Below are 16,671 nucleotides of genomic sequence, written 5' to 3'. Positions count from 1 at the left end.
TCTTTTCAAAATTAAATTCATAATGACCCTAAACACACCGAGGAGCATCAACACATTATCATCACAATAATTAACTTTATATGGCCCACACTCACCACCATAAAAGCAACACCATAAAAGGATGTGCTGTCACATTTTTGTTATTTTACATCTTGGTAGTTAACAAATGTTCATATGGTCATAACCTCTGTGATGAAGCGGCATAAATAAAGGATGACAGTTCTGGATAAATACGGGAATTAAGACAATCAAATCGGCATTCAACTGTAAAAATAGATCCCATGTTTATTGCATTAAAAATACTGCATATTTCAAAATACACTTAAATATCTTCATACACCTTCTTCAGTGCTTTGATCGAAAAGGTGATCTTCATCTTCCAATCAGCCAGCTTTGTCCCTGCAGCAGCATTTACGGTCAAAATTTGCAATCTGAGTTGTCTTGATATCGATATATAAGACATTCTATTTATATATATAAAGACTTTACAGAGACCATATGTGTGTTTGTGTCCAATGCTGATGTCTGTACTGAGACCAGCTGATGTTAAACGGAATGTAATACACCAGAGTTTTCAGCTCTAAATAAAAATGAAGAGTTCTAAATTTCAGTTTTGGTGTTAGTGTATTAGAACCATCCTTGATGAAATGTGTGGCAAATTAATTAGGCACTGAAGAGATTCTGTAGGAAAAGATCAGATCTTCTAGGCAGGCAAATCAAGCATGCATACAGCATCTCAGAGAAAGAAATCAGGATTCCTTCCTCAAGGCATCATCTCGTCAAATCCTATTTCCATGCATTGAATCTGAATCACAAAAGGAATGTACAGTATATCCACTTGTTTTTTTGTCTTCAGAGTTATAAAATCCTTTCACCTTCATTGGAGTCTGTAATTCCTCCAATGGCCCAATGAGCCTCATAATGAGTGCGGAGATGAAGTTCTGATCCAGATGCAGAGCAGCAGAGGTCTGTACAGATGTTAATGTTCACCCTGCAGAAGCAACTCCTCACTCATGGTCAGTGCAAATAGAATTGTGCAAATCTACGTCACCTAGTGTCCTAAATCTTGTTCTTAATCAGTGTTTTTGTCTTGTTTCCAAGTAAAAGTCGTTTTAGCGTTTTTATTACCCTATTAATTAAATATAACAAAATTATTTATATTTAAATGTATATATATATATATATATATATATATATATATATATATATATATATAATCTTAATATTTATGCCATTTTTATTCTCAAATATATCTCTTTTTATAGAAACTCAGATATTATTTTTGGGAAAACCAGACAAAATACTCAGAAAAAAAGTCCAGAATTGCAGTCCAGAAATTTGCAGCCAGGCCAGTGTTTCTGTCCTGACTATACTGGGTGAGGAGCATGGGGTTTCCCGTGGTACTACTGCTGTCTCCGTAAAGGTGGATGAGGAGCAGGTCTGTACATATAAATAAGACTTTTATCAGATTACACTTTTTCCCAAAGACAATGTTTTACTCCATTGCCTGTTGAATTTTATTCATTTGCATGAAAATGAAAAAAGCATGAAGTCCTCTCACCTAACAGGAGCAGCAGCGGACACAGGGTTACACGAGTAAATTGATGAAGATGCAGCAGATCCTGAATGTCCCAGCAGTGGGGAGGGTGGGGTGAAGGATCCACAGGCAGTGGTTTCTTAGGAACCGGAGCTTTGGGAGGAACAGGGTTCTGAAACAGGACGAGGTGATACAGAGTCAGTATGGACTTTTGTCTTATAGGTTAAATTTGCAATTTATTATAGTTCAAAATAGCACTGCTCTGAGATAATTAGATACAAGAGCACATTAGTGTTGTTAATAGAGGGCTACACTTTACACGCCTGTGGTGATACCTGTTGTGTAGAGAGGACAGGGTCAGGAGGGAGGGGCTTGCTTGGTGCAGCCGGTCGTGTTCCTGTGGGCTAGAGGTACAATCGCAGATGCAGCCATGTGACAGAGAAAAGCAGGTGCTCAGTGAGACTAACTTTTGTACAGTTTTTCAAATCATTGGGAATCAAACTATTCCATCATGATTTCCCCTTGATCGCAAGAATAATTTATCTGAGACAGGACTGAATCACAGGCCATGCACTGCACAACTGATTCCTCTGATTTATTCCAGCAAGATGCTGCTCAAATATTTCAGTTTTCACCTTGCAGAGAGACTATACAAACTCATTCATTTTGATGGGGGGAGGGAAAGACCTCTTTACAGCACTATGATGTTTTGCCACCATTACCTATTCTTACATAATGCTAGTACACAATGCTTAGTACTGTAGGTATTTCTGCATAATGTACACGCTGTAAAAAAAAAAAAAAAAGTTGCTGTCTTAAATTTTGAAGTACAATCAACTTGAATGTTTAAGTCATTTCAACTTAAATTACATTAAACTGACTTTAAAAAATTAGTTGAATCTTGTAAAAAAGTAGAAAATTGCTTAACTTATTTTGATGAGTTAAAGCAATGTAAAAAGCTTATGTTGTCATAACTTATTGATCTTTTATTTTTTTTATTTTTTTTACAGTGCAGGGACTGACATTAACTTTTTTCTCAAAGATACTAGCCACTAAGAATTTTAACTGGCCACAATTTTGACAGTGATACAATGGGGAAAAACTATAGATATTAACTATAGAGAAAACCATATCGATTTTTTTATATTATCATCTCATAATTTGGCAGCAGGTTAATTAGGCTGCTGTCACTTTAAGACCTGATGCAACGATATTCACTTAAAACATAAATGACTGTTTATGTGAATACTTGACCAGCATTTTGAAATTAGTTTGTGTGTATTTGACTGTTTAAGCGCAATAAGCAGCGCAAAAGGACTCAATTTAGTACTGAGAGGCGGCTTTATGTGCGCGCACTTTGGGTGATTTTGCTGCCGGAATGAGCAAAATTATGCGTAATACGCACAACAATGCTGGGCACCAACAATATTCACCCGGAACAAAGGAAACGAGTGATTAAAGGGATGCGGGTTTTTGTGTCAACTCACTGTCGGAGAGATGAGAGAGATGAGAGAGATGAGAGAGCGAGAAAGCGCAGCTGGTATCGTGTATGTGTATCTATTCTACGGAAAATGAGTAAATAACTACAAGAAGTCATTGCTTCTAGTGTTGGTGGATTATCATCATAACTAGTATTGGTGAGATAATAACTCTACAGGAGCAATATTTAACAGGATGAATTACAAATTAATATTAATGTATCACATACAGTAAATTGTGTCTATTGTGATACTGTCTATTGTGGTTGTGAGAAAAATGTGGAAAAAAATTATATTTGTATAATTATTCTAAAGATATTAAGCATTAGCATTCAAGTCAACTGAACTCAATTTTATTACTAGAAATAGTACTAGGATTGTATGTTCTGATGAATTAGATGTTGATGAAACTTTTTCTTGGTGATTGTTGAAAATATTCCAGATTACATGCTCTCCCTCAGTCTGATCTCTACACACTCCATTTACTCCAGAGGAACCATCAGCCCATCCACATGCACAAAACACCAACATCTCACTGTTAAACCCAAATGACAGGGACACAAGCACAACTCCACATGCAAAACCACACAAAGACTTGGACCACGACTAGGAACATGGAGTGAGTTTCTAAAGGTAGACACTTTGGGTCAAGACAAAATGACAGACATTTAAACATGGCAGCTACAGCAGCAAGTGCTCCCTCTACCTTGCACTGCATCTTGCTCTCTGAGGGGGCAGGGTCAGGAGGGAGGGGTTTGGTGGGAGGGGCAGGCCAATGCCCTGCCAACTGAAGAACCAGAAAGAGCAATAAAACAGTAATGGTTTGTATTTATAACACACCGCTACATCCACCAGATCAGCTCTATACGTCTCTATTCCTCACAAGCTTGGTGAGCATGATGAGATTTACCTGAGCGGGTTTAGAGACAGGATCAGGTAGAAGAGGTTTAGTTGGAGGAGCAGGCCTGTGCTGGACCTAACAAGACAAAAGGGTTGTGGAGGGCGTAGTAGAGAGGGAGTGAACTTTTACAGTACATGCACGTTATAATAAGAAAAGTTGGTTAGCGGTTTTAGGCATAACAGTACGCCAAGAAAAAATTGTCTGGTATTGTTACGATGGCAGCAGAAGCAAAGGAGACTGGAGCTTCAGTTAACTAGTTACTGTAAGATATTTTTGCAGTTTGAGTAGGAACAAAAAATCATGCAGGGAAGGTTCGACAGAGGAGCAAAATATGTGTTACAAACAGTCACCAAAAGCATTTGGCCTTTGGTTTTACTGCATCAAGCACATTTTTTTGTCATTCATCAGATCTTTTTCAGTGAATCGATGAAAGAGTCAACCAGACCCCTTTTGGTACCCCTCAGTAGGTTTGCTTGACCTTTCAATGGTTCTCCTTAAAGGCACAATATGTAGGATTTTTGTAATAAAATATCCAAAAACCACTTGCACAGTGTGATATATTTTTATATCGTCATCATATCAGTGTAGATAAAAATAAAACCATAAAAATATCTCAAAATTATTACTCAATATGTTGTCCCACGATGAGTCATTCTTCCCTGTTGCACCTACACACAATTTGAGGGTTCCTCCACCTGCCAAATCCCACTTTAACCACTGCTCATGACGGTCTAAATGAGTTTGACGGTAAGATTCCTGACACACCAGACAGGACTTGACGGCTTTGTATTTTCTTCCAGTACAGACGTCACACTCCACGTCTCCAGATCCAGCGTAACAGTCAGCAGGAAGTTTAGTCTTCTTCAGTTTCTCCACCAGTTCAGCCAGAATGGTGTTTTTAGCTAAAGCAGGTCTTGGACTGAAGGTCTGTCTGCACTGAGGGCAGCTGTAGACTCTGTTCTCATCCTCCTGATCCCAGCAGCCTGTAATACAGATCTTACAGTAACTGTGTCCACAGGGAATAGCCACTGGTTCCTTCAGGAGATCCAGACACACTGAACACGTGAACTCATTCTGATCCACTGAAATTCTGGCTTCTGCCATTTTACTGCATGAATACAGAGAGACACAAACACACAACAGCTCAACAACACTCCAGTTTCTGTTTCTCTGAACTGAGGAGTTGAAATAGTTTCCTGGTTCTGTGTTTGAGTGACGTGTGTAAAATAGGCGTGTCTGTAAAGCAGCTTCCTCGTTCACACACACACACACACACACACACACACACACACACACACACACACACACACACACACACACACACACACACACACACACACACACACAGTATAAAATATACAAGTATAGTTTCAATAAAGTCCTAATTAATACTGTGGAAAATTAAGAATATAAATGTGCTGAATTATTTTAATAAAAAATTATTATTTTGATCAAATGTGTCTGTACTTAATTTAACATTTTTTATTATAATTTTATTAATTTTGTTTAGTGCTGTCAAATTGATTAATCACAATTAAAGTTTGTACTATACACACACACATTAACTTTTATGTTTGTGTTTTTTAAACATCTTGCAAAGAGTGGCAACACCAAAGCAAACACCCATGCATAGATTTATTGTGGATTTATGGCCTGGCGTATATTCATATTCATATGTTTATGAATGTGTATTGGGTTCTGTCCAGCCAAAACAAACTTTGTTGCATTATTATACATGGTAATATCATTGAACAGGTTTCTTCATAAATACTTGGGAGTTTATATGGACAACCAATATGCTGGTCTTCCCACATCGATACTCTGTTTTAGAATGCAGCAGAGGCTATACTTTCTGCGAAGGTTAAAAATGTTTGGAGTGAACCAGAGGATTTTGTTTTTGTTTTATCAGTCTGTTTTTGAGAGCGTAATTAGATATGTATTCTAATCCAAAACTAGCACGATTGGTGCATACAGCTCAAAAAATTATAGGGTGGGAGGAAAAACGAACCATACAAGAGCTGTATGAGGTATCTATTTTAAGGCAAGCGAAAAAAAATTGTCTCTGATGACACACGTTTTACATATGTACTTTAATTTGTTACCATCGGGGAGACGATTTAGGGTCTTGATGTGCAAGTCCAATCGTTATAAAAACTCTTTTGTTCCAACTGTGGTTAAATAGAGATTTTCTTCAAAATTGATGTAGGATGCTGCTAGTTTTTCAAAAATTAATTGAAAAGTTGCTATTCTTTTATTATTGCATGTTATTGTATGTACTGTGTTGTGTGTGATCGAAGTTGTGTACTGGCCGTGTCATGCTGTCCAAGACAAATTTCCCAGGAATGGGACAATAAAGTATAAAGTATTTTATTATAATTATAATATAATATTATCACTGCTGCTTTGAAACAATCTGTATCGTAAAAAGCACTATATAAATAAAGGTGACTTGACTTGATTTGATGAATGTGTGAATAAAACAGCTGCATTATCACATAGTAATCTGTCTGAAAAGAGTTAAAGTCCTCCTGTAGTCAATCATTTTATCCCTTAAAACTCACCTTTGATCACCAAATTGACACATTTAAACGCTTTTTCCTTGAATCTCATTTAGTATACATGGTTCTATAAATATGCAAATGAGCCCCGCCTGCACTGTGCACTCACTCACACCAGCTCAGAGATCCACTGGTCGACGATCACACGCTGATCTGATTGGTTACAAGATACTCAGCAATGGTGTCGACTTATGAATTTGCACATGGTTTGTCTTATTAAAAACACCACATAGACATATAACCAACATTAAAAGCTTGATTTTTACTACAGGGGAAATGTAAGTATCCAGAGCACCAAGTCAGTACTGTGTACTGTACATCAAAAACATCAAAAGATTATAAATGTCTCTGAGCTTGTATCATTACTTCATAGAAAAGACAAGTTGTTTTAGTAGAATTATATTCTGGATACTTGGATAATATAAATCTTAAGAGCAACAAAATCTTGTGAATTTGTTAACATTAGAACGAACATTGTTGCATCTTGTTTACTCACATTTTGAAGTTTCCAAAAATCATGTGAAAATGTAAGAGAAAATAAGAGTCTCTGAAACATCTCACTGTTACTGATTTATCAGCTCAAAGTATTATGGGTAAAATCTCTCTACAGTCTATTCTGAAACATCAACACAGTTTCACTGATGATCCAAAACAAACAGTAAACCCAGGATAGAGCGTCTGAGTGAATGTGGTCTGGACTGTGTGGATGAGGCTCATTGTGTCAGAGACGCTGTAGAAGGACAGAGTTCCTGCACTGTGATCCACATACACTCCTATTCTTCTGCTGATGGGCTTTACAGGGAGAACAGTCTTTATGTTATTGTGCCAGAAAGAGTAACTGGAGGAAGAGCAGATCAAACTCCAGGACTGATCATTATGTCCAAATCCACACTCATAACCCGATCCCTTCCTGCTGATGCTCTTATATGACACTGATATATGCACATATTCACCACTGCACTCAATCTCCCAGTAACAGCGTCCACACACACTCTCTCTACACAACACCTGAGACCAATAAATAAATCTGTCTGGATGATCAGGATACGGCTGCTCTGTGTCAGTGTCAGTAATCACTCTGTTCCTCTCAGACAGACTGAGGTGTTCATTCACTGTGTTCAGATCCAGAGTCAGCTGATGGGAATCTGATGGAGAGAAAACACATCAGAATCAGGAATTATGAATCTGTCTGATCTTTTAATGTATCTGAACAATGTATCATCAGTGTCTCAGTACAGCTGATCAGATATCCTGTGCAAATCATCATTTACATGATCAATTATAAAACTCTTCTATCATGTTTATTTCTCCTTCTACAGGAAGAACATGAACACATTCAGTGAGTTTTTCTGCTTGTTTCTCAGTGACTTACATTGTAGGAAGTCGTTCCTGGTCTTGGGATTCATGTTGGTGAATGTGACTGTGGAAATAAACAGACATGAACAGTGTGAAGAGAAATGACAAGATAAAATACATCCATTTCTAAGACGTTTCTAATCTGATATTAGATGATGCAGGACTCATTTCTGAGAACAGAAGAATCTCCAGATGCCTCATATATAAAACACACGTATCGGATTCAATCCTAAATTTCAATGGATTTCAATTTCAATATATACATAAGTATTTATTACTTCTAAACCATCAAGGGATGTTTGTGGCTGTTCTGTAGAGTTGATGCACTTGAATTAAAGATGAAATGTGATTTATAAAGTGGGATGCGTTTAGGACAATTATTTGTGTGAATGGATGTTTTATAAATCATAGGAACATTTCAGAAACTGTTGTACGTTCACATTTCGGATCATTCTCCACACGTCTGTATAAACGAGGCGCAGGACTTTACCTCTATCAGAGATCTTCTTGAGCTCCTCTTCGCCGAAATCCTCCAGTTTGTCTCTCAGCTGACGGACAGATTCTCTCACGCCATCAAAAGAGGAGAGAGAACTGAAGGAAACGTCGGGTTCGTCTGTAGATTCAGGAGGTGCTGAGAGAGACTGGAAACTCTACAGAAAACAGAAATCAAAACTCATCATCTCCACACTTCAGCCAATAACCTGCACTATATCAGATCTGAGCGGCTCTTGTTGACTTCACTTCTCTTCAGTGACTCGCTTCAATCCAGCACTTTCACACAATCAGCACATTCTTCTCATATTCATCATTTAACGCTACAAACTCTAGTATTTCACACTTACACTCCTTGTGAAAAAGAAAGAACAGTACTTGTAACTGAAATAATATACCTTAAAAATATATAAGTACAGATTGGCTGTAATGTTTTCAGAAACTTAATTGCATGTTATTTGCAGTTAAATGAATGTGGTATAGATAATGTTTTTATTAAATGCAAATAGCTGAGCTTTAGAGTATTTTTTTGCCCTGCTTAAGTTAGTCTCATTCTGCTCTCATGAAATGTTTCTCTGTGAGTCTCTTGCTCAAGTCCACTATGATCCAGTTCTTCTAGATCTCTGTTACCTGCAGGAACTGGATGTGATGGTGTGTGTGTGAAAGCTGCTCCAGCTCAGCGTCTCTCCTCCTCAGATCATTGATCTCCTGCTCCAGTCGCTCCAGTCGTCCTTCAGCTCGACTCACTGCAGTCTTTTCCTGATCTCTGATCCGCTGTGTCGCCTCAGAGCGGCTTCTCTCAATGGAGCGGATGATCTCAGTGAAGATCTTCTCACTGTCCTCCACTGCTGTGTGTGCAGAGCGCTGTTACACACACATCACAATCACACAGTGAGTTCAGTGAGTCCAAACTGAGACGTCTCACACTTCTCTTCTTCTCCAGACTCACCTTATGAGACTCCACAGCCTCTCTCAGCTGATGAAGATCTTTCTGTCTCTGCTGGATTCTCTGACGGATCTTCATCTGCGTCTCCTTCAGCTGTTTCTGGAGGACAAACCAATAACAGGGAATGACACATAAAACTACTGTCACACAATAAGGGTTAAAGATCTAGCATGGCAAGTTTATACTGAAGGTTCAAACCACTGATTCATAGTTTCCTGAAATGAGATTATGAATGAATATGAAACTGAAATGTCAGCAGTATTTCATCAGTGCCTAGTTTTATATGAATAATTCTGTCATCATTTACTCTCCCTCATGTCACTCCAAAACTGTATGACTATTGTGTCTATTGTAAGACACAACAGAAGATATTTAGAAGAATGTCTCAGCTGTTTTCAGAGGCCAAATAAAATATGACGACACAATCTCATTGGTTCTTGCATATCACATGACTAAACATCATGAAGTCATCACACAAGCATCAGTGAAGTTTTATGTTTTTGATGTCATCTTATTTGATTTGTGCTCTGCGTACATGAGTTGATCAATGATTTGATTTGTAAATCAAAATTGGTCCTTTTAAAAAAAGTACTTTTAAAAGCAGCATTCCTTTACAAAAAAAAAAAAAAACATGTAAATAATATACTTTAAAAGAATATACTTAAGTGTGAACTGAATGTAATGTTTACAGACACGTATAGCATGTTAATTGCCATTAAATGAACATGTATTATAGTTTAAATGTATATTTAAAGCAATTAGCTGAACTTAACTGGAATTTTTAAGTACTTCTTCATATGTAATTTCATAATTACTTCTATTGTTTTTAAAATATAGTTAAAGTGTACTGTCATATGTACAGACAAACATTTATGATAAACTAAAATATACTGTAATAATGAAGTTGTACATTAAAAATATATTAACTTTAAATATATTGAATAACACACTACAGTTGTAATTATAATCAAGTACTTTGGTATGTCAATCAACACATCAAAATAAGTGCACTTCTTTAAAGCATGACAGAGAGTCACATTGAAATATTAAATATTATTAAAATGCACTTTAAAGTAAAACCTTTAATTAGACATTATTACAAATTGTATTTATAAAGTGAAACCGTCATGAACATTTACTCTCTTTAAGTGTACTTAAGTGGCCTTTCATTTCATTTCATTTCATTAATATTATATTTTCTGCAAGTACAGTTTTTATTTTAAATATACTTTTAATTTGAAGTACACTACAAGTGCACATTAATACAATTAATCACACTTATTTTTTAAACCACTAGGCTTAAGATTACTTTTATGTTTTTTATCCTTTTTGGAGCTTGAAACTTTTGTACCCCATTGACTTTCAATGTATAGAGACTAAACTGGACAAGAAAATAGATGAGACATTCTTCAAAATATTATCTTTACAATCTACAGAAGAAAGTGAGTCAAACCGGTTTGGGACAACATGAGTAAATGAGTGAGTAAATGAAGACACTTTCATTTCTGCGTGATCAATCTCTCTCAGTTCATACCTGTTTCTCTGTCCTCTGTGCTCCAGTTGATACAGTTTTGTGGTTTTTATGTTCATACTCTTTACACCGCACACAAATACATTCTTGATCAGTGACACAGAACATTTCTAGCTCTTTATCATGTTTACGGCAGATCATGTCCTGCAGTCGTCCAGTGGCATCAATCACTTTGTGTGGTTTACGAGAGTGATATTCCTCATGACGGTCTAAATGAGTTTGACAGTAAGATTCCTGACACACCAGACAGGACTTGACGGCTTTGTATTTTCTTCCAGTACAGACGTCACACTCCACGTCTCCAGATCCAGCGTAACAGTCAGCAGGAAGTTTAGTCTTCTTCAGTTTCTCCACCAGTTCAGCCAGAATGGTGTTTTTAGCTAAAGCAGGTCTTGGACTGAAGGTCTGTCTGCACTGAGGGCAGCTGTAGACTCTCTTCTCATCCTCCTGATCCCAGCAGCCTGTAATACAGATCTTACAGTAACTGTGTCCACAATGGATGGTCACTGGATCCTTTAGGAGATCCAGACACACTGGACATGTGAACTCATTCTGATCCACTGAAATTCTGGCTTCTGCCATTTTACTGCATGAATACAGAGAGACACAAACACACAACCGCTCAACAACACTTAAGTTTCTGTTTCTCTGAACTGAGGAGTTGAAATAGTTTCCTGGTTCTGTGTTTGAGTGATGTGTGTAAAATAGGCATGTCTGTGGCAGCTTCCTCGTTCTCACACACACACACTTTACTGCTGTGTTTACTGTGTTCTCCAAGTGGAGTCGAAAATATCATAATTACGAGTTCCGAGCTCATGAATGATTGAGCAAAGATTCTCACGAATGCTTGTTTCTATACTGTGTCAAAGTAATGTCAATATGTCAAAACGTGTACAGTTCTAAGATAATACAGATCATGCTAGCTAACATCATGTAGGCCTAGCTGCCAGCGTTATTTATTTATTTTTAAATCATTTTCACAAAACTTTCATGGCCCCCAGAACATTTTGTTGAATGAATATCTGAACATACAATATATCAAAATAAATAACAGATCTTCTAGTTTTAGGCATAACTTAAATGTGGGTAATTTTCATAAAAACAACATTTTAAACAAAAGCTGAGAAAATTGTGTTTGTTTTCAAAGACTACAACATGCATAAGCAATGCTTTTATCGCAGTTTCTGCTTGATTGTTTGCCTGTGTTTTGATCAGGAGATTCTGTCCTCTTTCAGAAGATGTGTGATAGCGCCCCCTGCCGTATAACAGTGAAAACACGGAAAACTGGAAAATTAGATTAGATTAGATTAGATTAGATTCAACTTTATTGTCATTACACAAGTACAGGTACAAGGCAACGAAATGCAGTTTAGGTCTAACCAGAAGTGCAATAGCAGCAAGTGCAGGATATACAGTGGTTCCATAAGTGCAGAACATGGATATGTACTGAATAAATATAGAGTTGAATACTATTATAAACAAAAATTTACAGATAGATTGTCCTATGAATATAATATACAGATAACTATTACTATGAACAGAATTTACAGCTAGATATGTACTGAATATAATATACAGATGGCTGTTACTATAAACAGAATTTTACAGATAGATATGTACTATGAATATATATACAGATGGCTGTTACTGTAAACAGAATGTGAGCATAATATACAGATGGCTATTACTATAAACAGAATTTTACAAATAGATATATGTATAAGTTAGGCTAATGAGCAGTATAACAATGGATTTAAAGTAGTGCAAATAAAGTTTGGACAGAAGCTATCCGAGTGAGTGCAGTGGAAAGTAATTGCATATTACAGTTAAGGTACGATATTGCAATGTATATATAACAGTCGGTACTGTGAATAAACAGTCGGCAGTGCAAATGAGCATATTCCAGTCAAGGTAGTAGTGCAAGATGCATATGTAAACAGTTGTTACTGTAATAACAGTCAGCAGTGCAAATGAACATTATAGTATTGCAAATAACAAAATGGAGGCAGGTGTGAGGAGGGAGAGGAGAGTCAATCAGTATATGAGGGGAGTGGGATCAATGAGGGTTAGAGTTTAATAAAGAGACAGCTCTGGGGAAAAAACTGTTCTTTAGTCTGCTGGTCCTGGTCCGGAGGCACCTGAAACGCCTGCCGGAGGGCAGGAGAGAAAACAGTCTGTGGGCTGGGTGAGAGGAGTCCTTAAGGATGCTGCGAGCTCGATGCAGACAGCGTTTCCTCTGGATGTGCTCGATGGCAGGTAGTGGAGTCCCAGTGATGCGCTGGGCGGTTTTCACCACCCGCTGCAGTGCCTTGCGCTCTGCAACAGAACAGCTCCCATACCACACTGTAGCACAGTTGGTCAGGATGCTTTCTATTGCACAGCGATAGAAGTTCACCAGGATAGTGGAGGAAAGCTGATTCTTCCTCAGTGTCCTCAGGAAGAAAAGGCGCTGGTGAGCCTTCTTGACCAGGCTGGAGGTGTTGGTTGTCCAGGTCATGTCCGCCGAGATGTGGGTCCCCAGGAACTTGAAACTGGAGACACGCTCAACAGCCATTCCATTGATGTGGATGGTGTCGTGTGTGCCTCTTGACACTTTCCTGAAGTCCACGATGAGCTCCTTCGTTTTGGTGGTGTTGAGGAGCTGGTTATTATCGGTGCACCATGTGGCCAGGTGCTTGATCTCCTCCCTATAGGCAGTCTCATCGTTGTTGCTGATGAGACCAATCACCGTAGTGTCGTCCGCAAACTTGACGATGGAATTAGATCCGTACACAGGCTTGCAGTCGGAGGTGAAGAGGGAGTAGAGGAACGGGCTTAGCACACAGCCCTGTGGTACACCAGTGTTGAGTGTGATGGATGTGGAGCAGTTGGAGCCTGATCGAACATTCTGGGGTCTGTTGGTCAAGAAGTCCAAAATCCAGTTGCACATGGAGGTGTTGAAGCCCAGGTCTCCAAGTTTGGCTATTAACTTAGTTGGGATGACAGTGTTGAATGCTGAGCTGAAGTCAACAAACAGCATGCGTGCATAAGTGTTCTTATTGTCCAGATGTGTGAGCACAGAGTGCAGTGCCATGGAGACTGCATCCTCTGTGCTCCTATTGCTACGGTAGGCAAACTGGTGTGAGTCCAATGTGGATGGTAGAGAGTCTTTTAGGTGTGCCAGGACCAGCCGCTCAAAGCACTTCATTACGATGGGTGTGAGTGCTACAGGGCGGTAGTCATTAAGGCACTTCGGGCTGGAGTGTTTTGGCACTGGCACAATGGAAGTGCATTTAAAGCATGTTGGTACAGCTGCTTGGGCAAGAGACAGGTTGAAAATGTCTGTAAAAACCCCAGCGAGCTGCTCCGCACATGCCCTGAGTACGCGTCCAGGGATGTTGTCTGGTCCAGCAGCCTTGTGCGCGCTGATCCTGCTCAGTGCATTGCAGACATCTGTGGAGGAGAGTGTGATCGGTGGGTGGTCAGCTGAGGATTTGAGCTTGGTGGCAGTTTCTCTGTTGTCTCTTTCAAAGCGAGCATAAAAGTCATTTAGCTCGTTCAGGAAGTTGGCATCAGTGGCTGCGGGGGTGGAGTGAGAAGGTTTGTAGTCACTGATGGCCTGAATGCCCTGCCACATGCGCCGAGGGTCAGCGTTGGAAAAGTGTCCCTCTATCTTAAGCTTGTAGCAGTGCTTGGCCTCTTTGATGCCCCTTTTCAGATTTGCTCTGGATGTGCTATAGGCTTGTGCATCTCCTGATCTGAAGGCAGTATTGCGTGTCTTCAATAGGAGTCGCACTTCCCTGTTCATCCATGGCTTCTGATTTGGGTATGTGGTGATCTGCTTCTGGGTTGTAACACTGTCAATGGTGGTATTAATATAATCCAGTACAGAGGAGGTGTAGCAGTCAATGTCCGTGTGAGAGCCACTGGTGGCTTGAGAAGCAAACATACTCCAGTCTGTGTGTAGAAACCTTTCCTGGAGTGAGAAATCTGCCCCCGCAGGCCACACCTTGATGGTCTTCACTGATGGCTTCACGCGATTGATCAGAGGTGCATATTTGGGGGTGATGAACCAAGAAAGGTGATCTGACTGTCCCAAGTGGGGGAGGGGTGTCGCGACGTAAGCTTCAGCCATGTTTGTGTAAACATGGTCTAAGGTTTTGTTTCCTCTGGTGTGACAGGAAACATGCTGGTGAAATTTCGGTAGCACTGACTTTAAGTTTGAATGATTAAAATCACCCGCAACAATAAACGCAGCTTCCGGGTGAACGGTCTGTTGTTTACTGATGGCTGCGTGAAGTTCTTTCATAGCAAACTTGGCATCAGCATCCGGGGGAATATAGGCTGCAGTTATAATAGTGGAAGTGAACTCCCGCGGTAGATAAAACGGTCTACATTTATCCATGAGAAACTCAAGGTTAGCTGAACAATGTCTCCCAACAATAGCAGAGTTTGTGCACCAAGCTTTGTTAATGTAAATGCACAATCCACCACCTCTGGTCTTACCGGAGCCATCTAATGTTCTATCCGCCCGGAATGTATGGCGTCCCGCTAGCTCAATAGCGTTGTCCGGTATTCCGCTGTTTAACCATGTTTCCGTGAAAATTAGAACATTACAGTTCAAAAGTCTCTTGCTGTATGTGATGTTGAGTCGAATCTCCTCCATTTTGTTCAACAGCGACCGTACATTGGCAAGGAAAATGCTGGGTAAAGAGAGCCGGTGTGGTGTTAGCTTTAGCTTAGCTCTTAGTCCTCCGCGCTTCCCCCGCCTTTGTTTACGATCTCGCCGCCGCCTGCGAGCACTTCCGCCCGGCCGGGCAGAGTGCATAGCCTCGGGTGATCTGGCGATCTCAGGAAGGAGTCGAAGGTTGTCCATAAAACTGTCGGAGATTCGCAAACCAATATCCAAAAGCTCACCTTGGGTGTATGATGTTAAGGCACAACTGTTCTGGACGAACAGACCCGAAATGAGCAAGAAAAATACTGCTAAATTACAGAATCTGGAGAGACCGCGAGCCTCGCGATGTACTCGCGCCGCCATCTTGGATCATTAGATTCCATCAATCGCAGGGACAGAGTTAAAGGAGAACTCCGGTCAATTTTAACATTGAGCTCATTTTTTTGTACATTTGGAGTGCTGTCAGTACAGAGAACAACGACAAAAATCGGTGTTGCCTACAATGTGTTATCCTCTTTTTAAAATTTGCACCCTGTTGACTTCAATGGGGCAAGTTTTAAACCTGCTTTTAGCCTCTTAACATCCTTGATGTGTCATTACAAGTGCACAGGTCATGTGAGTGATTCCTTCGGAGTGAACGCGGGTGAATCTAACTGCAGTAGATGTGAAAGATATTAATAACAATTATGTTTATTCAGCCAGCGCACATACCTGTATTTACATCCTGTTTTCGGTCGAAGTCCACAGTAGTCGATTGTCGAGTTCACGCGCGTGATCATAGGTACTAAACTGTGTTGTACAATCTAAATCACTTTAATGCCTGTCCCTGAATAGGCCTAACAGTGTAATTTTGTTATCCATTTAAGAGAATGTCATGATCTATAGTGTCGAACGCAGCACTAAGATCAAGTAAAACTAGTATTGAGATGCAGCCTTGGTGAGAAGCTAAAAGTCATGATGGGGCCTGAATCCTGAATTAGATTTTTCATTTAGTAGATACATTTTTTAGCAAGAAGGATTTGACGATCATTTTATGGTCCTCTGCCTTCCACAGATGATATAGGCTACAGTAGGCTATACAATAATATACAGACATATATTTAGACTTATTTACTAGTGATTACTATCAGGATGTGAAGAGACTTCACAGAGAGGGAACAAATCACCTACCCTGCTTTCACATGATCGCATAAAGCGAATCTTTATATTTATTCA

The 16,671-nt window shown here is 39.3% G+C and overlaps 2 protein-coding genes across 7 annotated transcripts; both read right to left on the bottom strand.

Annotated features, from left to right (window-relative positions):
* Positions 1–1,222: 1,222 nt before the first annotated feature.
* LOC311286573 (uncharacterized protein) lies at positions 1,223–5,075 on the bottom strand. Of its 6 annotated transcripts, XR_014626584.1 has the most exons (6): positions 4,543–5,075; positions 3,926–3,991; positions 3,722–3,802; positions 1,873–1,941; positions 1,562–1,709; positions 1,223–1,440 (listed from the first exon to the last, which is right to left on the bottom strand). XR_014626584.1 is itself a non-coding variant. In XM_084402789.1 (5 exons), the coding sequence occupies exons 2-5, from the start codon at positions 3,731–3,733 to the stop codon at positions 1,277–1,279; spliced, it is 393 nt and encodes a 130-aa protein (XP_084258915.1). In that variant the 5' UTR covers positions 3,734–3,802; positions 3,926–5,075; the 3' UTR covers positions 1,223–1,276. The 6 variants fall into 6 exon arrangements, 2 of the variants coding, with proteins under 2 accessions (XP_084258915.1, XP_084258914.1); XR_014626583.1 differs by having other exon boundaries at positions 1,873–3,802; XM_084402789.1 differs by having other exon boundaries at positions 3,926–5,075.
* Positions 5,076–6,717: 1,642 nt separating this feature from the next.
* On the bottom strand, positions 6,718–11,460 carry LOC311286463 (tripartite motif-containing protein 16-like). Its single transcript, XM_084402688.1, has 6 exons — positions 10,803–11,460; positions 9,272–9,367; positions 8,953–9,186; positions 8,321–8,480; positions 7,847–7,894; positions 6,718–7,619 (listed from the first exon to the last, which is right to left on the bottom strand). Exons 1-6 carry the CDS (start codon positions 11,379–11,381, stop codon positions 7,099–7,101), a joined length of 1,638 nt encoding a protein of 545 aa, XP_084258814.1. The 5' UTR covers positions 11,382–11,460; the 3' UTR covers positions 6,718–7,098.
* Between the last annotated feature and the right edge of the window lie 5,211 nt (positions 11,461–16,671).

Source organism: Rutilus rutilus (assembly GCF_951802725.1).
Source record: "Rutilus rutilus genome assembly, chromosome: 1".
Taxonomy (NCBI): domain Eukaryota; kingdom Metazoa; phylum Chordata; class Actinopteri; order Cypriniformes; family Leuciscidae; genus Rutilus; species Rutilus rutilus.
This window is presented reverse-complemented; position numbering and strand designations above follow the sequence as displayed.

Bases quoted from the DNA above. Each gene is read 5' to 3' on its own strand.
- LOC311286463 (XM_084402688.1), bottom strand. From the start codon at position 11,381: ATGGCAGAAGCCAGAATTTCAGTGGATCAGAATGAGTTCACATGTCCA. The intron at 8,481-8,952 runs GTAACAGAGATC...TGTTTTCTGTAG, and splicing joins ATCACATCCAGTTCCTGCAG to AGTTTCCAGTCTCTCTCAGC. The intron at 7,895-8,320 runs GTAAAGTCCTGC...TTATTTCCACAG, and splicing joins CAAGAAGATCTCTGATAGAG to TCACATTCACCAACATGAAT.
- LOC311286573 (XM_084402788.1), bottom strand. The intron at 1,710-1,872 runs GTATCACCACAG...GTCCTGTTTCAG, and splicing joins CTGTCCTCTCTACACAACAG to AACCCTGTTCCTCCCAAAGC. The intron at 1,441-1,561 runs GTGAGAGGACTT...TTATATGTACAG, and splicing joins TCCGCTGCTGCTCCTGTTAG to ACCTGCTCCTCATCCACCTT.